Source organism: Pseudopipra pipra, chromosome Z, assembly GCF_036250125.1.
Source record: "Pseudopipra pipra isolate bDixPip1 chromosome Z, bDixPip1.hap1, whole genome shotgun sequence".
Lineage (NCBI taxonomy): Eukaryota > Metazoa > Chordata > Aves > Passeriformes > Pipridae > Pseudopipra > Pseudopipra pipra.
This window is the reverse complement of record NC_087581.1, coordinates 45156719-45177828: the sequence shown is the minus strand read 5'-3', so window position 1 is coordinate 45177828 and position 21110 is coordinate 45156719. Positions and strand designations below refer to the sequence as shown.

General features: G+C 39.7%; 1 protein-coding gene across 3 annotated transcripts in view; it reads left to right on the top strand.

The window, feature by feature from the left end:
* CAMK4 (calcium/calmodulin dependent protein kinase IV) overlaps positions 1 to 21110 on the top strand; it is a 154153-nt gene that overhangs the window by 66503 nt on the left and 66540 nt on the right. For all 3 annotated transcript variants that reach the window (XM_064641470.1, XM_064641472.1, XM_064641471.1), the window contains 2 exons: positions 15255 to 15317; positions 15868 to 15950. In XM_064641470.1, the coding sequence (XP_064497540.1) occupies positions 15255 to 15317; positions 15868 to 15950 (146 nt within the window). The remainder of the gene's footprint in view (positions 1 to 15254; positions 15318 to 15867; positions 15951 to 21110) is intronic.

Sequence of the window (21110 nt, the reverse complement as noted above, 5' to 3'; positions counted from 1 at the left end):
CCTTTGTGCCTGTGAAGCTCATGGAACAGACGATCTTGAGTGCCATCACATGGCACATACAGGACAATCAGGGGATCAGGTTCAAGCAGTATGGCTTTAGGAAAGGCATCCTGCTTGACCAACCTGATCTCCTTGTATGACCGGGTGACCTGCCTAGAGGATGAAGGGAAGACTGGACTTCAGCAAAACCTTTGATACTGTCTCCCACGGCATTCTCCTGGAAAAGCTGCAGCCCATGGCTTGGATAAATGCACTGTTTACTGGGTAAAAAACTGGCTGATGGCCAGGCCCAGCGAGTGGTGGTGAACAGTGCTGCATCCAGTTGGTGGCCAGTCACTAGTGGCGTCCCTCAGGGATCTGTGTTGGGCCCAGTCCTATTTCATTATTGATGATCTGGATGAGGAGATCAATCAGGATGAGTAGATTGATCTGGATGAGTAGATCGATCTGGATGAGTAGATCGAGTCTACTCTCAGAAAGTTCATGGATGACAATAAGTTAGGTCAGAGTTTTGATCTTCTGGATGGCAGAGGGATCTGGACACGCTGAATCCATGGTCTGAACCCAATTGCTTGAGGTTCAACATAGATACAAGCACATGTATACACTGGCTATAAGTTATACATATATATTAAAAACTATATATTCCCATCTTTACAGAGAGTATAGTTGGCTGGGTTTTTAATTTTCTCTTGCAGTGAATTGCTGGAATTAAACGATAATCAAAAGGGTCATGCAAATATTTGATCTTTTTTCTTGAAGGAACACTGCTTTTGAGCCTTCACAACTGATTGAAAAGACAAGTGTCACAGTGAACTGGCTGGGGGAGGAATGGCTGGAGACTTCTGTATCACAGCTGACATAATCAAAATTAGTAAATTGGTCCTTTATTGACTTTTGGAGAAAATTATGTGTGTTTGTAGCTATAAAATTAAAAATTCTATTTGTTGCAATGTGGCCTTACAGGATTTACACTTGAAGTTTCTTCTTCCTCCACATGCCTCTTTCTCCACAGACTTTATAATGAGTATATATTTATACACATCTATGTGTATATACTTTTCATAAAAGAGTTTGGCAAAATAAACACTGGAAGAAAAGTACAAAGATCAGTGTTTACAAAGCCATAGTGCTGTCTACTCTTTTATATGGGTCCGAATCACGGGGCATCTATCGCCACCACCTGCGACTCCCAGAACACTTCCATCAACGCTGTCTCCATACAAGTCTAAACATCCACTGGTGAGATTACATGACTAATACATCTGTTCTTGAACAAGCAGCAGTCACAAGTATTGAGGCCATGTTGCTGAGAACACAGCTGCGCTGGGCAGGACACATCTCAAGGATGAAAGATCACTGCCTCCCTAAGATCGGGCTCTATGGTGAACTTGCCACTGGCTGCTGCATGAGAGGAGCCCTGAAGAGAAGATACAAGGACTCCTTGAAACAACATCTCAGCCTTGGCCATATTGATCACCATAACTGGTCTACTCTGGCCTCCAATCGGGAGGTCTGGAGACACACTATCTATAATGCTGCTGCTTCCTTTGAAAACACACGCAGAAAGAATCGTGTGTTGCAGAATATTCCACCTAAGGAGTCTTTCTGCTGTGCCTTTTGCAACCGGACTTGTCTATCTCGTATTGGCCTTTTTAGCCACCAACGCACCGGTAACAATTGTGGGTAGAGCTCTTCCCAAATCTTCATTTACAAAGCCTAGCCATGATATGTATATATCTATACCTATATCTAATCTAACTCCTGTTGTTCAGTAATTCTCAGTACTCATACTGGTCACATATCTGAGAGTGATCTGTGGAATACACTTACATACATATGCATATTTAAGGTAATTTTTTTCCTCACTTCATGTTAATATGTAATACTCTGATTTTTTCAAAAAGGAGAAAGAATTGTGTGATATGTAAATCTACATGAAAACAGTCAACTGCACAGCACTACTCATCATTAAAAAGGAATTATTTTGTCAGGTAGCTCACATGTTATCTTCAGTTATTCATTCACACACACACACACACACACACACGTGCACACACCAGACAGGCCATTCATTTCTTGGTAATGAAAGGGAAACAGTAATTTCTTACTTAGCAGTCCATCTGCAGTACTACCTATTACATATGTAGATTATTTTTCCTGGCTTTCTCATTTTTCATCATCAATGTCATCATCTCATTCACATGCAGTTCACACTGTTAGGTTTTCACCAAAAGATGAAAAAAAAAATCAGTCAAAATGAGTTTTAATAAAGAAATAAGACAGTAAGGCTTTGAGTTTCCCATTGCTTATATCCAGTTTTCCTTCATATATAACGGAGTCTGGATTCCACTATCTGATTCACTACTTTACAAAAGTGGCTTTTCAGTAGAAGTTAAGTCCATCAAATGCATAGGGTCTAAAGAAGAACAAAGAAGTTCATTTTACATAAATGCTGTCCAAAAGAAGAGAGAACTAAAAGATTTTTTTTTTCTGCAGTGTAACCAATAGCTTTTTGCTTTAGAAGGTATGAAATCAGACATCTGTCAGTGAAAGTGGAAATTTTACTGAAAAATAAATTTGTTAGCCATTTTATTCCTTGAAAAGAAACAAAAAAATTGTTTTTGTCAGGACAACCTTCAGAAAAAAAAAATCCCATTCAACAACTGTAAAAAGCCTGTTCTACATATGTAAAGTTATTTAACATGTCATCTGTAATCCATTGTATTGTATTACATAACAGTATAGTGCAGGTGTTGTGTAAAATCGCTTAATATAGAAAAATATTTTTTACCTGTCACCATGTAGATTAAATTGCTGTATTATTCCTGAGTAAGTCATACCTTGGATTAAGATTTTAAGAACAGACAGTATGTATTATATCTGTTTTTTCCTTACTTAAGTTATAGGTAGTTAGCTAACACTCATTTCTGGTCTTCGCAGCTTATTTTTCAGAAATACAAAGATCAGCAAATAAAAAGACAAAAACATAAAGCTCAACTCGTTATTCAGTTCAGGGAAGCTCTACCTACTGTATACATTGCACTGTTAAATAAGTTGTTCTGAGAAATTAAATAATATGCTTAGAGGATAAATAAATAAAAGAAACTAAACCCAAACAAATGACACACGTTTAGCTTTGAATTACTTAGCAGGAACTCCTGTGAACTGATCTCGGCTGCAGATATTCTTCCACCAACCTACCCATGTACATTTTGCTCCTTCTGTGTCTGCAGTGATTTGTCTTCTTCATGGCTATAAAGAAGCCTAGAGGAGCTCTGTGTGTCCAGGGTGCACATAAATGTTGAGAGGCAGGGCAGGGAATAGGAACAGAACGTGTTGCTCTGTGATGCTACATTTAATGCCTAAAGCAAAGGTGCAACCCTACAGAACGATGGCATTTCTGAGTACTGGTGCAGGGGTGAATACTAGGTTATCCCATGATTATAGTCCTCCTCTTTGGAAACCTTTATTTACAGCCTCTTAAATAAATCTGGAGATATACCCTGGTGGAGCTGTAATGCGGAGAAGGCAGGGCTTCTGCATAAATGGATTGTCTGTGAAGATCGTGCTGGGGGTCTCTGAAAGACTTCTCCCTCTGCATTTTAGGAAGTTGCTATGTTCAGATATGTATGCTTTCGTCAGAGGTGTGACAGCTATTCTTTTGGGGGGAGAGAGATTGAGCTTGTGCTATGCTGTAGAGTAATGAATTAAAGAAAGCTGTCAGTATGCACTAAAATATGAAGAGGGCAAAAGATAAGAATCGACAATATTTTCTCCAGTGCTGGCAGTTCAGATATTGAAATAAATCAGGAACAGTGTATGACTTAAAACGTGGCATCCTGGGTTTATTCTTCTGAACCTGAGGTCTCTTTAGACCCTCAGAGAGGCAAGTCCAAATGAGGTCTGTAAGAGAGAGGACTTATTTACCAAGAACTCTGTAATCAGCATGTACTGCTTGACAAACTGGTTTATTTCCAGATAAAATATATTCTCTTTTCTGAGGTGATCTTAATTTTTTTTTATGTCCTTTAAGAGGAAGACTAACCACAGGTAGGGAGGAATGGAACAGCAAGGATGTAAATTAACGCAGCAGCTGTGTAAGCAGCATGATCTCAGTGTTCTGTTACAGAAGTTTCTTTGAGAAATCACGAAGTCAGCGTCTGTGTCTGATCTCCTTGAGATAACTTCACCTGGTCAGAGGATCTCTTAAGGCTAGAACTAAGGTTCAGCCCAACTTTCTAAGCTGAAGTTGATGGCTGTGTGTGGGTGAGTGTCATGACAAGTGTTTGCCAAACTAAACTTGCTGTCTGCTCAAGTCACTTAAGAAGGGTTTTCTTAAGGAAAAAAACCAAATCAAACAAATAACAAACAAAACAAAATCAAAAACACCCCAAAACCCAACAACACACAACCTAAACCCAAAAAATGAAAGAATAAAAATAAAAAATAACTAACAACCTGTTTTCATACAAATGTAAAAAATTTATTCCACTTTCATTGTTATTCCTCCCCCTTCACTTTAAGCAGCCTTCAAATACTACTCTTTGTTTCCAACAAGTTATTCCATTACACTTGGCATATATTGAATGAGCAGATGTTTCAAACTCCACCTGGGCATATGTTCAGTAGATGCAGCTGAAAACAGCTGGAAGCATTTCCACAAATAAAAAGAAATAGCATAAAGATGGTTTATTTTGTATTTCAGTCCTATGATATTCAAGTCACTTTCATTGTTGGAGGGAATTCTGATTTCAATTTTTTTAGAATTGCCAAGATTACATGATAACTTCTGAGGGCTTCTAAGCAGCACTCTGAAGAACATCAGCCTCCAGAAATTTAGATTTTTTCCTGCAAAATATATAACACTCATATAGGTTTCAGCTCTTTATAAACCGACAAAAGAATAGTGCTACAGGAAGAAATAGCATGATAGTAATTGTAGGTTTCTGGATTGAGTGGCAAACACAGTAGATATAGGATTTCAATGTAAAGATATGAGAAAATGCAAAGTCAAGAGAACTCTTTATATGGCTTTCAAGAATTTGTGGGCAAAGTCATAATTCCTGGAGATGAAACCCCCAATTTCTACAAATGAGAAGCCAAAAGTCTGTTAATCAGGACTCCAGGAAAATTATTCATTTCACCATTATAATTAATTTCAGTTATTCTTTTTGGGCCATTACTGTGTTACAGCTACATCATCACAGTGGGAACACACATTAGTAATTCCATGTTTAATGGATGAGAAGCACATGAGGTGCCACGGTTAGGAACTAGATCTGGAAAGTATTTGTATCCAGGCAGTTGGTACCACAGTTCATATTACATCAACAACTACATCCTGCATGCTTTACTTCACAGGTAAAATCTGCCTTCTCATCTCCAGGCTGTTCTCCGGTCCCTTCATCATCTTCTTGGCCCTTCACAGGACTCTCTGTAGCATGTCCTTGTCTCTCAGAGTGCGCAGAACTGCATTCAGTAGACCAGGTGTGGCCTCACCAGTGCTGAGGAGCAGGATCAGCTCCCCTGAACTGCTGACAACACTTCTTGTAATGCAGCCCAGGAAACCACTATGGCTTTGCCACATCAGCACGTCACTGGCTTATGTTCAATTTGGTGTCCACCAGGACCCCCAAGGCATTTTCTTACTAGCTGTTTTGCAGCTGGGCAGCCCCAGCTTGTGCTGGTGCCTGGGGATGTTGCTCTCCAGGTGCAGGGCTTTGCTCTTCCCCTTGTTGAACTGCATAAGGTTCCTGTCGGCCCCTTAATCCATCCTGTCCAGGTCCCTCTGAATGGCATCTGGTGCATCAGCCCCTGCTCCATATTTGGCCAGTGCACCTATCCTATCATCCAGATCATTCATGAAGATGTGACACAGGATTGGACCCACTATTGATGCTTGGGGTACACCTCTATTCACTGGCCTCCAAGTGGAATTCGTGTCACTCTGGGCCTGGCTATTCAGCTGTCTCACAGACTGCTTATTCATTCCATACTTCAACAGTTTGTCTGGGGTTGTGGTTGTGGTTTTGGATCTTTTTTATGTTTTCTTTCTTTCTAAGTATCAAAATTGAATGCAGATCAGATATTATGCATCAGATATGGGTTTTAGATCAGATGTGGTGTGATTTGCCAAATCTGCATAAGAATTCAGTGGCCATAAAGGGAGACACAGAGAAATCTCTTGAAATTCAAATATTCCTGTTCCAGTTCAGCTTCACATAGCTTACAACCACCTCCTTTCAGCATCTCCTCCATTTACTCCAAAACTGTAAGAACATCAGGGAACACAGGATAAAATATGGAAGGCACCCTGTGGCTCCTGTGCACAGAATTCATGGATTGAGATGACCTGTTGGAGAAGGATGTCAGAGTGTGTTGCTGCTGCTCTCAGCCTTCTCAGTCACTTGTCCTTTTTTTCCACTAAACTCATAGATCCTGGCAGAAGAGGCAAGTTAATGTACTGCCATTAATGTAGTTGAGACATCCTCCTTGGGGATTGGAGAGATGTAGAAACAAAAGCAGTCCTGTAAATTTTGATGTTATTTGTTGACACATAGTGCTAACAAGAAAGTCACAGTTTCTAATCTATGAAGTGAGTTCTCTGTATTAGTTATAAGGTCTTGCTTTCACTTCTGCCTACCTTTCTTAACCATCTCACCATCTTTACATGCTTCTCTGTATCATCCTCCAATTATATAAAATATTTCTTTTCATTTTCAGTCCCTGAAAATTTTCTGCAAGGGATTCCTTCCCTGTTTTCTTTTGAGAATCCACTGGTTTTCTGTGTTATTCAGATTACAAAGTTTATAACCTATACATTTGACGTAGTTTTGGGGATGGGGTCATGTGTATGGCTCCTGTAAATTTAGAATACTATCAAGCAACACAGAAATTATGTCAGAACCTCTTGTTATCAGTGTTTGGGGCTGACCTGCCAGAAGAATTGTCTAGGATCAGGAGATTACAAGTCTCCTAGTACAGGTGTCATTAAAGCAGCAAGTCTAGAGGTTCAGGATGATTCATCAGAGGAAACACGCAAGACACAAGGGGAAGAAAGGAAGCATGCAAGCAGAAAGGGCCCTGATGCTGGAAAAGCACCGCATAAGCACTGTTTAGCCATAGCTAAAACATCCCTGTGTTATCACCAAAGATATATCACAAATCTAAAAAAAAGCCTCATGAAAGCTAGTATGAAAAGAATTAAGTCTATACCAGACAAAACCAGTACATTGATCACATGAAATTATTTGGTATCTGTGATGGAGATGACAATATTAATGCATCAAATGTTCATTGGGGACAATTTTCTAAATGTGAGTTGATTGAGAGAAGGATGGGTACACAAGCTTACTATTCATGTGAAATTTCTTAAACTGCAACAAGCATTGCACTTGCTTAATAATATAAGTAGACATAATGTATCCCAGGTCTTTATCATGCAGTTGAGGACTCCTGATAAATTTGAGTAATTTAATAATAAAATATTGTACAGTGTGACAGGAAATGTCCTATCGCCTTATAGCCTTCAGTTTCTAAGGGACTACTGTTATGTGGCAATGTATTTTTTCAGAGGGGTGACCTGAATATGAAGCCTTTTACAGAATGCCAGTTGTCTAATACTGGTTGCATCACCTAGGATAAAAGCTGAATTAATAAAGTTTCAATGAGAAAAGAGAACAGTTTTGAATTTGTAACTGTATAAGTTTAAAGCAAGAATGTACAAGAAGATAGCAAATCTACAAATTTATAAATAGTCCTATAAATGCATCTATTTTGACAAAAACAAAAGGAGTGCTTACCTTTGATTTACACATTGTTCCTGCATCTTAAAAGTGTCCTTCTCCACCCAGGTTTGGAAACAGTAACAATGGCAGGAACATAATATAAAAAATGAATAGCTAAAATGAGCAATCCATGAATACCTAAAAGGCTGAAATTTGTTTGCATAAACTGCTCAACAATTATCTAACATATTTGCAGAAATCTATGTATAAATGAGTCAGGAAAAGAAGTAACAACCAAATTGTCAGATATTTAGACCACAGCATATAATGAGGCCTGTTCTAATGAACATATAACTTGTTTTGTACTCAGACATGAAATGTATTATTGCAAATGACCAGTGTTGTGCAAGCTCTAAGCACCTCTGAACATATCTATTCACCCTTTGGTGATGCCACAAATTGATGTGGGTGAACAACAAAACCCATTCACAAAGGGTTGTGTGTCTTTGGGGAATGTTAACTGCATCTGTTCACCTGTGCCATTGAAGATGCAGGTCCTCTTAATCAGATATGCCAGTGTGTGATTTACTGTGCTGAAGTTTTTTACAGTCCCACAAATCATCCGTATCAATCTGATGGTTTGCTTGCAAATGTACTGTGCTTTTTCAGAAACTGAAGTGTTGCTTCTTTGATGGAGCACTTTACTGCTGACAGATTAACAGTCCTGTCATATGCAGACAGCTCAGTACCCTTTCAGCTTGTACAAACACAGCTATTTGCAGCCTGCAGCTTTGCATGCACTAGTCATCTCACGGGACAAATGCATGGACATTGATGTAACTGGCACTATTTCCATGCAAATGTGTTCAGTCTGAGGAACTTGCATCACTTGAAGGATTACAGCCACAAATTGGGAGTGTGGACTTGTGTGCAGAAAATAGTTGCTCTAATAATGAATAGCTTACTTTTTTTTATTATTAATAATCCAAATTTATTTATGGAGGCTCAAAATAAGATTTCGCAATAACCTCCTGTTTTTGTTTAACCCCAGCCAGTAACTTAAGCCCCACACAGCCACTCCCTCACTCATCCCCAGAGTAAAAGTGAGAAAGTTCATGGGTTGAGATACAGGAAGTTTAACAGGGAAAGCAAAAGCTGCACACACATGTAAAGCAAAACAAGGAATTCATTCACTGTGTCTCACTGGCAGGCAGGTGTTCAGCCATTCCCAGGAGAGCAGAGCACCATCATGTGTAACAGTGACTTGGGAAGACTCTGAATAGCCCCCCAATTCCTTCTTCTCCCCCAGGTTTATATACTGAGCATGGAGTCATACAGTCTGGAGTGTCCCTTTAGTCCACTGGGGTCAACTGTCCTGGCTGTGTCCCCTCCCAGCTTCCTGTACACCCACAGCCTACCAATGGGTTCAAGTGAGAAACAGAAAAGCCCTTGGCTTTGTGTAAGCAATCACAAATACATCCCTGAGTTATTCACACTCTTTCCAGCACAATTCCAAAACATAACCCTATGTTAGGCCACTGTGAAGAAAATTAACTCTATCCCAGCCAAAACCAGCACACCTACATCATGAAAACTCCCTATGAAGTTTATGGAGGATACTACAAGGCTGTGCAATTGCTGTTGTGCTTTATTGTATTGTTTACTGTGTTTTTCAGGTACCTCATGTTAAACTTGAATGAAGACAGAGCCAAAATAGTCTGCCAAGCTTAAAATATAAAAAGATTATTTTGAATCTTTTTTTTCTTTTTAGGATAATATTAGTTCATTAGGAGTACAAAGGTTGTTCCCACACAAGAGAGAGCTGCACACCTTGCTGAGAAGGTCAAACAATGTCCCAGCAAGAACAGCCCCTAAAACATAGGAGGAATACTTTGCTTGAGAGACTCTTATTTTCATTCAAAAAAAGGTCATGCAACGAATCAAATCATCTGAAGCAGCTGCTAAATAAATGTCCTAATTGGAACAATGAAGCATCCTTTCATTCAAAAGGGTCAGCTTTTCCAAATTCCGCTTTTACCTACTGTCCACTGCCATGCTGGTTACTGAATTACACCAGAGTAACTCAGACTGAGTCACATATAAGCCTCTATTTTCATTTGTTCTGGGATTTTTCTGTCATACCACTTTTTGTAGCTTTTATGATTCTTTATCACTTACGGTGAAGAATGTCATCTGTATCTTCCACTGATATATATACCAGCTCAGACGCTTTCAATGGTACTACTCAGCTTTATAAAGATGTAAAAGCACATTCAGAAGTCTTCTTTAGAGTGTTTTATCCTTGAAATCTTGACTGAAAGACTTCGTGAGAAGATATGCTGTGTATGAACAGGGCAGAAACTGGAATTCCTGTTATTCAGGACATTCTGAAGTTAAAAAGCAAGACATTAAACTGTACTTTGAGTCTTCTTCTTGTGAAGATTTATTTAAATTCAATCTTTAAATTCAAGCCTATTTCTTTTTTTTTCTTGAAACCTTTCAAGAGAAGTCAAGTGTTGCTGTGGAATTTTGATGCTGAAAAAATCTCCAGAGCAGTTAATTAGGGGTGAGATAAGAAAGGGTTTATTTTGCCAAGGCTAAGATGTTACAAGACGCGCGCAGGCCGTGCCTGAGAGGTTACATTTTATAATACCCTCCATCCAATCCCAGATGTGTCCACCCTGTGGCCTTTACTCTGGTCTGCCCCGGGGTCCACCCCCTGAGAATTGGGTCTGGGGGTTTTGGGACCCCGTGTTTATCCCACCTTCCTCTTCATCAGAGCACAAAGGGTACATAGTTACCTAATTCTTGACCGTATTCTGTGGTTTAGGCCCTGATATGCTGTTCTGCCAACAATCTAGGCCTCGCCTTGACAAAAGACTAAACATTTCTGCTGTGTTCAGGAGTAGGATTGATATAGGGAGCATAGAATGGAGTAAGAGGGTTAAGGAATGTGTAAACAAGGATGCTAGAGAAAGGGAAAGGGACAAGGGACAAAAGGGGGGGGAGTTGCTTTCAAAATCTACTTATAAAACTTACAAGTCTTACAAATATTAAAAAAATAAAAAACCATTAGGGGCTTACGGCATCACAAGTAACCCAGCAGTCCTGTGTGTAGATTTAACAACGGGTAACAAACCTTTTAGATTACCAGGGAATTGACAGCTCTGCCTGTGTGTAGTCTGTGTCTGTGTAAGTTTTAATATTTCAGCTTAATTGTAGGAAAGCAAAATAATGATGAAGTTAAAAATGGTAATTAGCAATTGATGCCATAAAATACAGAAAGAGTGAGGCTTCAGAGTAGTTACTTTAGCTGAGATGAATATAAAAGCTTTCTTGGAAGCACGTTTAATAGTGTGGTGGCAAGCCAATAATGATTTGCATCATGCCCCCTGTAAGTGCAGGGAAACACATACTCAGAGCCCAACCTGCTGGTTCAATAAAGAATTCATTGCTCATATTAGAGGTGTTCATGTGAGTCAAGAAGTGGGATATTAATTAAGGAGCTGTGCAGAGCTGGGGTGAACAAGCTCACTGGGGTGGGCAGTCCTGTGAAACTCCTTGAAAGCTCTTTGCATTGGTTTCTTCACACCCCTTGCCTGGGCACTGTGTTGTCACCCAGCCTGTATGGTGGTCACAGCTGGGAAAATGTGCCCCTCCATGTCCACACTGCCCAGGAGAAAGAGGGCCTGAACATGTAGGATGAGGAATGTACTCCTTCTTGCTCTCTACTAAGTCTGAGGGTACAGAGTGTGTCTGTTGGCCACTGGTTTTAAGGGTGGTGTACCATATCGCAAGGCAGCAGCTGGGTTAATCTATGTACAGTGGCAGTTCATTTCATCTTGTTTCATTTAATTCAGAGAAAAACATCACTTTTACATCTTAGTGGTTTGTAACATCACTCCACCTCACCATCTTGGGGCAGGGAATCATGAAAGAATCTCAGCTCTTATTAAGGATTTTTCCAGTCCTTTCCTCTGTCAAAATAATCTGAAATTCATAAATCAGAAATACACTGATTATAAACCTAAGGTTATGTCACTGAATGACCAATATCAAATTTCAAAGATGTGGGGTTTGCAGACACATACCTATAAAGGGGATAAATGCCTAATTCTAGAGAAGTGAAATAACTGGAGACACAAAGTACTGCGAATAACCCAGGAATAATTACCTTAAAGTAAATGCTTTAATATAAATTAGAAGGGTGGATGGGGTTTCTGGACTGCTGCTTTCTCTCAGTGAAATCTTCATGCCTAGGGTCAGCGGTGAAGAGCTGATAAATGACTATTTCAGGATTACCTGGCAAATGACTTCTCAAATTGACATATATTTCCACAGCAATTGTTGCTTTACAGGCCTAAAGAAGCAAATGCCTCTTGATTGTTTCCAATTTAAAGTTTGCAAACAGAAAATGCAGCTCAGTAAAACTGCACCAGTGTTAAAATCACCCAACCATTCATTTATACAACAGAACTAGTTTTTCACACAGTGAAATGTAGTCTTTTAAGTGGAAATCAAATTATATTGATGAAATGTCTGGCCAAAAGCATACTCTAGTCCATTTAGCATAGATTAAAAGCAAAGAATAAAGGATAGAAGGACAATTGCTAAACTAGTGGAACTGTGAAACATCTGAAAGTTAACATTTGATTGTTTTTTTCTTCACAAACAGACACCAGTTCTACCCTATTATTCTTGACTGTAATATACTCACAAAGGTCTCACTGACACTTCTGTGAGTGACGTTAATTTAAAGAAAGAGGAGGAGACAAACAGTTTTTCAACCTCATTTTGATCAGTTATTGCATCTACACAAATTAGACTACTGCACTTGATGTAGCCAAACATTTAATTTGCTCAAATATTTGTGGTAATAGCATATTTGATTAAATTAAGTTTTAAAAATTGTTACTATAGCAACTTACACCCTAGAGTGAGATTTCTGACTCTCATCCTACCAAATAGTTTCTGTCAGGAAATTATTTGATAGGATGATGATAGGAAAACACAATATAAGTAGTTGAATTGCTGCTACTCCTGCACAAACTGAAAATAAGCCAAGTTTGGCCCTGATATAAGTAGATACACTTTTTTGGACGGAGCTGAAATAAATGTTGATACAAATTTATCTATACTTCGTGTAGGAGAATGTAAGAAAGTAGCAGTGATAAAACTCGCTGTTTGTAATAAAATGCCATGAGTAAATATGGTCCTGCTTTTACTCTGGAACAATTCATGTCACTTATACCTGCTCATTTTTGTTGTAAAATCTATCCAAATGGCCATTTGCCAGGATGCTTGTAAGTTAGTGACCTGCTGAGCCACTTAGATCCTCACAAGTCTATGGCACCAGATGGGATCCATCCTAGGGTGATGAAGGAGCTGGCAGAAGAGCTCACCAAGCTGCTCTCCATCATTTACCAACAGTCCTGGCTCACTGGGGAGGTCCCAAATGATTGGAAGCTGGTGAATGTCAAGCCAACCCACAAAAAGGGCTGCAAGGAGGATCCAGGAAACTACAGGCCTGTCAGCCTGACCTCAGTGCCCGGCAAGGTTATGGAGCAGATCATCCTAAGTGCAATCACACAACACCTACAGGATGGACAAGGGATCAGACCCAGCTAGCACAGGTTTAGCAGGGGCAGGTCCTGCCTGACCAACATGATCTCCTTTTATGATTTAGTGACCCACCTGGTGGACGAGGGGAAGGCTGTGGATGTGTCTATCTGGATTTCAGCAAAGCCTTTGACACCGTGTCCCACAGCATTCTCCTGAAAAAGCTGGCAGCCCACAGCTTGGACAGGGGCACTCTCTGCTGGATTGAGAACTGCCTGATGGCCCATAGAGTGGTGGTGAATGGTGCTGCATCCAACCGGTGGCTGGTCACTAGTGGTGTCCCCCAGGGATTGGTGTTTGGCCTAGTTCTGTTTAATATCTTTATTAATGATCTGGATGAGGGGATTGAGTCCACCACTAGCAAATTTGCAGATGACATCAAGTTGGGGGGGAGTGTTGATCTGCTGGAAGGCAAGAGGGCTCTGCAAAGGGACCTGGACAAGCTGGAGAGATGGTCTGATTCCAATGGGATGAGGTTCAACAAGGCCAAATGTTGGGTCCTGCACTTTGGTCACAACAACCCCATGCAGTGCTACAGGCTGGGCACAGAGTGGCTGGAGAGCAGCCAGGTAGAAAGGGACCTGGGAGTTTGGATTGACAGGAAGCTGAACGTGATCCAGCAGTGTGGATCCCAGGTGGCCAAGAAGGCCAATGGCATCCTGGCCTGGATCAGGAACAGTGTGTCCAGCAGGACCAGGGAAGTGATTCTTCTCCTGTACTCAATGCTGGTGAGGCCACACCTGGAGTGCTGTGTCTAGCTCTGGGCCCCTCAGTTCAGGAAGGATATTGAGGTCCTGGAGCAGATCCAGAGAAGAGCAACAAGGCTGGTGAAAGGACTCGAGCACAAGTCCTATGAGGAGATGCTGAGGGAGCTGGGGCTGTTCAGCCTGGAGAAGAGGAGGCTCAGGGGAGACCTCATCACTCTCTACAACTCCCTGAAAGGAGGTTGTAGCCAGGTGGGGGTTGATCTCTTCTCCCAGGCAACCAGCAGTAGGACAAGAGGGCATAGTCTCAAGTTGTGCCAGGGGAGGTTTAGGTTAGATATTAGAAGGAATTTCTTTACAGAGAGGATGATCAGACATTGGAATGGGCTGCCTAGGGACCTGGTGGATTCACTGTCCCTGGAGTTTTTAAGATGAGACTGGATGTGGCACTTAGTGCCATGGTCTAGTAACCACAGCAGTGTTGGATCAAGGGTTGGACTTGATGATCTTGGAGGTCTTTGCAACCTGGCTGATTCTATGATTCTATGAAATGGCTGATGTCCCCTAACAACATAAGTTGTGCCTGGTTTGCTAAAGACTGCAGTTTGCAAAGGGAAGAAAAGGGAAGTTCTAATCCTTTCAGAGGTTTAACCAATCCTTTGCATTAATAGACCATTCTGTTAGATGTAACTGAAGCAAGTTGAAGTTAAACCTTTTAATCTGTGACAGGTGGGGTATTTGACCTTTGCATTACCTTTTTGTTCTAAGCAGTATGTTACACTACTTTCATGTACACATCCTGTGTGCAGAAAAATTTTCCAGTACAGTTGCTGAACAAAGTGTGTCAAAATGAAGCTATCCTAGCAAAAACTTAGCCAACATAAGTAGCAATAGACAAGGGCAGAACGTGAGTACAAATAGGAATTTGTACACCTTTTCCAGATGTCTTTCTTATATACTTCTTGGGTGACTTACAGGTGTATCTGAAATATTTTTGCTAGATGCAGATGTTTTTCTTTTACAGTATCTGTCCATATTAATGGAAAATTGTTCTTATTTGACTTGTATGTCTCACGTCAACTTATCTCCAGAGAGAACTAGAAATGCTATTCCTACATATTTTCCTGTGATGTAGCTAGAAGTTTCTATGGTGACCATAGAAATAAATTTTTCCACTTTTTCCTTCCCCTATTTTAACCAGGTAGACAAGAAAATTGTCCGCACAGAAATTGGAGTTCTTCTCCGCCTTTCACATCCAAACATTGTAAGTTTAGCCTTGTTTTTTCACTCCACATTTGTTTCTTTGTTTTTTAAAAATTCTTTCTATTCCTAAGAGATGACTGTTCAGGTTCATCAATACAGACCTGGGTTAAAGCTTTGCTTTCTCTTCATGAGCATGCTAGCAGCTTTTTATGAAAGCTTCTTGAGTTATACTTACACTTTAAAATAAAATGTTCTTACAGACATGAATGAGAAACTATGTGAAAAAAGTTCTGCAAATGAAAGTGGAAAGTTGGTGTTGTCAGTCCTTGAAGAGTAGGAAAGGTTTTACTTTTCAGTTTCTCTGAAAGATTGGCAGACAGCCTCTTAAACTGCTGTATTTCATAGAGATTACTAAGGTATGAGTAAGAAAATAACCAAAAGAAAAAAAGAAAAAAAAAAAGAAATGCAAAGGAGATAAAACTAGCAAAAACAAGTGGGAGAGAACAAGGTAGATCTACCAGCTGTGGTGTGTGTCCTACTGTTGACGCCCTGACAATGCTCACCAAGAAGACAAATAAGCAAAATAAATACTTTCTGTTATCTTTTACCAGATAAAACTGAAGGAGATATTTGAGACCCCTACAGAAATCAGTCTTGTTCTGGAATTGGTCACAGGTGGAGAACTATTTGACAGGTAAGTTACCTGTACACACCTTGCTCAGTACCTTCCCCAAGGTCCAGATTCTTCTCTATATGTAATCCTTGTGCTAGTAGTTACTGTTATTATTTCATCAGCATAATGGTTTATTCACATGGACAAATGTCTGCAGGAAATAGCCTAAAAATGTACTTGGAAATGTAATTATCGGGAAACTTTTTGGAAATGATACATGAGTTGAAAAAGTGGAAAAATATTGAAGAAAGGTACTCAGCATGTGCCCAGCATTAAGTGTGCTACAGTAGAAAAAAGGCAGGAGAAAATGGCAAAATATCATTGACAGATCATCATGAAACATGTGGAAATCAGCGTGCTAGGAGGATAGCTTTATGTCAAATAAAAATTTGATAAGCAGACTAACCAGAAATTCTCTTTGGTATTCATCGTGTTTATAAAACCTCTGGTTTTGCTGCAAAGGTTCTGCAAGACAGCTCTTGAGTTCTGAAGGTTTTACACATGAGGCTGCACATGCTTGTGGAGTAGGTGCATATGCATAAAGTGAAATAATTCTGTAATAATTCTGGGGTGATATTTTACTGGTAGGGATTTGATTTTTTTAGAGCAAGAGACGATATGAAAAACATTTGATACTGGCTTGAGTAAATTAATTAACTCATTGGTATTGATGATTTCCAACTTAAATAAGGAAGGGTTATTTGATTTTCCTTCATCTATAATTAAAATTTAGTATTTTAGAAGCCTATTATACAAATACACATCAAAGATTCAGTCTAAAATTATCTTCGACTTGAAAAAACAAAATCATACCTTTTTTTCTTTTTTTGGTATCACGGGCTTAGCTTTGAAAAAGAACTATTTGTGAGTAATAAGCAACTGCTCCTATGACATCTTAAGTTCATCAGAAGAAGGTGCATACCCTCTCAATACTGTGCTGAAGCCATGAGAAGAGATATGCTGCAAGTTAAACAACCAGTGAGGGCTCAGTCCTGAGCTGGAGAGAACCCTGGTCAAGAACCATAGCCCTACACATAGCCCGTTATACATCCATGTGGTTTCAGATTAGGTCATTTTCAGGAAGGCTGGATACTCTACAGGACTCCTTGATGAGAACATTTACCAAAGGGAAAATGCAAATGTGCCAGTGAAATTGTTGGTTCCTGAGCAGCAAACACCTGTGTGGTAAAACTGAAAAGACTTCATGGGATCCAGGATGGAGAATTACATTATTTAATGGAACCAGGATTTAATATTATGACATTTTCAACATTCTATGATACACTTAGCAGTGATTATGGGATTTGAGCTGTCAGATTGATCTTTTCAGAAACATTTAATGCCTGATCCAGTACTTTAGACAGCTAGGATGAGCTGACACTCTAACAAGAAGCAACATCATTTAGTCACTTAGTTGAACTGCGGTGCCCCCTTGTGATGCTACTATTGAGCACCAATACTGTGGAGATCTGAACTCAGCATCCTCCTCTACTCCATGTACAACAGAACTGGAACTTTGTCAATACAGATCTCTCTGATTTGTGATTTGGAAAAAATAAAACAACCAATGAAATAAGAAACCATAAAAAATTATTTTCAGCTCTTCAGCTAGCAGTAGGAGTATTACTCCACTCTTTAAACTTAAATAAAAAATAATTAAATATAAATATGCAGTAAAGATGTTTTGCACTAGTGACTCCAACTAAACATCAAACCCTTTCTCAGCTGGGCTGAAGGATTAAAACTTGTTTTGTGCTATGCAATGACTGCCCTCTGAGTTTTAGTGAGGGTAAATTTAGCTTTCTACTTGTGGTGGGTTCACCTTGGCTGAATGTCAGATGCCCACCCAGCCGCTCTATCCCTCCCCTTCCCAGCCGGACGGGGGAGAGAGTAAGGTGGGAAAAGAAAACAACACAAATTGTGGGTTGAGATAAGGCAGTTTCTATTTATGCAAAAAAGAAAGCAAAAGCAGTGTGCGCACGCACAAAGCAGAAGCCAGCAGTTAACCTCTACTTCCCATAAGCAGTGATGGTCGGCCACTTCTCTGAGAAGCAGGGCTCCAGCACATGTAACAGTTGTCAGCAGGCAGACATCAGAGACAATTAATGCCTCCAGTCCTGCTCCTTGCCTCAGCTTTTATATCTGGGTTGATGACATATGGTCTGGAATGTCCCCTTGGTCAGTTTGGGTCAGCTGGCCTACTCGTGTCCCCTCCCAGAATCTCACCCTCCCATTGAAGAAAGAATGTTACAGTGTTGGTCCTGTGCTCAGCAGTAGCCAAAACATGGGTGTGTTATCAACACTCCTCTAGCTACCAATGCAGAGCACGGCACTGTGAGGGCTACTATGGGGAAATAAATTCCGGCTCAGCCAGATCCACCACACTACCTTAGGTCAGATTCCCCTCTCATGTTTAATCTTTTCATTCCTTACATTGTTTTATCATACTTGAAGAAAATTACATACTTGACTGACAGAGAGGCCTTGTGCGCTCTTTCCTCTGTGCTTGCATGACACAAACACTACTGTTCTCCTTGCTCTAAACATCCTCATTGCTGCTACTACTAATTCTTGTAATGTGCTGGTACTTTTTATATCAACCATTTTATTGCTCTATTTTTCTGCCATTCCAGCAGTCCATTCTTCCATTGAATATGTTTGAGCTGCAGATAAGTAAGTTCTTTCATGTAAACATCCCCCTTATCATGAAGATGATTTTATAAATACCCAAGATCCGATTAGTTTTCTAGAATCCTATTATCATTGTTGACGTGTTGTTGGTTTCAAGCCACTCAACACAAAAGTTCTGGGTAATGAAATTATTCACTTCCTTCATCATATTTAACATTACTGTCAAGTCATCCATGTTATTGCTAAAATAACTCTCATTATGACAATTTTTCAATTGTGTTATCCAAAAGGAGATAAATTCAAACAAATGTATCAGTTACACATCTGAGTTAATACAGCTGAAATCAGGGTGGCTTTGGTTGTATTTATGAAAAGAAAACTCTTTCCCAGACTTCATAAATCACATTGTAAGTCATACCCTGATATACCACTTCATACACAATAAATAAAACTCTAAACTGAACTGGAGAAGTTTGTGTAAATTACAATATTTCTTGCCAGTTTACATGACAGTTTTTGCCAACCCAGTAAGTGAGGACTGACAAAGAGCTTGTGACAAAGAATGACAAAGAGAGTGACAGACCAGTGGAGGAATTTTTTACTTAAATGTAATTTCTTGGTACTGTTACTTTAGCTTTCTTGGTGTATTTCATCAGATTTTTGGTCTTTGTTGATTTGGCTTTGCTTCTAGTAATTAACCTCTGTATTATTACAGGCAGTAATAGCTGTTGCAGCACTGTGAAGTCTGATCTTTGTTTTTTAAAGGCAAAATTTTGTTGAAGTTGGTTTATTCCATTTAGATTCTATTCATATCTATTGCCTTTCACCTGAATCACTTTTCCAAATATTAATTCCAGTAAAAAAAAATCAATTCTACTTTATTTTACTCAGAATACCTGCAGACTGCTAAGAATAGTTTTTATTAGTCTTTCTTTTTTCTGCTTCAAATAATAATGTCAATCCATAAATTGTCCTTGACTGTACTTTGACATTTTGACCACAGACTCTTCTGTTTCTTCTTTCATCTTATTATTAAGTGCACCAAACAATGTCTAAAGATAGCACTTACACCTGACGGTCTCTTGAGTCACTTCCATTTCAAATTTCACATTTCCTCTGAAATATAAATTCAAACTGATATTCTCTTCTTTTATGGAGTGTAACAAAAATATTAATTGTTCTAAAGAACTTGCCTTTCTAAGAGAGGTGGGAATTGTTACCTCTTATGGACAAAATCTAGTGAAGCCTTCCCAGGCTTCTCACACACCTTTTTGTTTGTGTTTTTGAAAGTTAGAATTGCTAAGGGACATCAGTAACAGTCAAGGAATTAATCAGTCACAAAAGTGATTATTAGCTAGTGTCTTTTATTAGCTAGGGTCAGAATAACATCTTTTATTTGCTTCAGTCTTCTGGTCTTATCATGTAGTGGCAGCCTGTCTTCTGAACAGGGGTCAGAGAAGTCCTTTGAACTCAGTCCTAGTTACAGAGTCTGGGACCAATTTATCATTATGTGGGTATAACCAAAACTGTGTATTCTACACACTCTATGTAATTTCTGATGGACTGTTAGTAATGGATCATTTGCAGCAGCTCCCCAGGGCACACCTGACAGCTCAGACTACAAGCTGAAAAAGAAACTCTGAGAGTCAGGGGAGTGTTCTTTTCTTTTCAAACCAATGACTCAGCTCCGGGGAGGCACTAACACCTTCACACCCAGTCTGAGGGATCATCTCTGCTAAGGGGCCACCATGGGGTGGCATAATAGGCAGCTGCAACATCTAGACCATCGAAGATCTCAGAAATATCCCAAGACTCACAGAGTTAAATCACCCATTGTGAAACTCCCTGCCCTGGGGGAGGTAATGGGCATTCCCACCTGAACTTGAGCATATATAAACTTCGGGCTTTGGGAGTTCTGGTACCACTTGTCATATCCAGAGGAGGACCAGAACTTCGACAGAACTGCAAACATCATCTGGACAAACAGGTTTTCTTTTCCTTTTACTTTGCACTCAGGAGGATAGCGCTCAGTACAGGGGCCAACAAACACTGTTCTGTTCTTGTCCCAGGGTGCTGGGTTATACATCTGCTTTTATGGGTTAAAACCAGTTTTTCTCTGTATCATTGCATTTATTGTAATCTTTTTTAGTAAATTGTAACTCTGACCTGTAATCTCTCTTGAGTTGGGTTCATTTCTCCAGCTGGTTGACTTTTAAACCAGCACAGACTCCCTGCTTCATATGATCATGTTACTGTCCCATCCCCCAGGACTGGCAAAAATAAAAAGCGATTGGTGACAACTACATCAACTATGCCCTATTCTATGAAATGGGAAGGCAAGACAAAACCAGCTCTGGAGAAACTGCTCCTTGATGGCATTTAGTTTCTACAGAATTTAGCTTTAGTAATGATAAACCCCGGTATTTCCTTGTTGTACATTTGTAATAATGCCTTTACACTTTTTTTTGTGTTCAGTTCCTAATTTTCTGTCACTCTGGGAACTGGGAAAGCCTTTTGTAAATTGGACACATCAGTGCTTGTGAAGTTCTT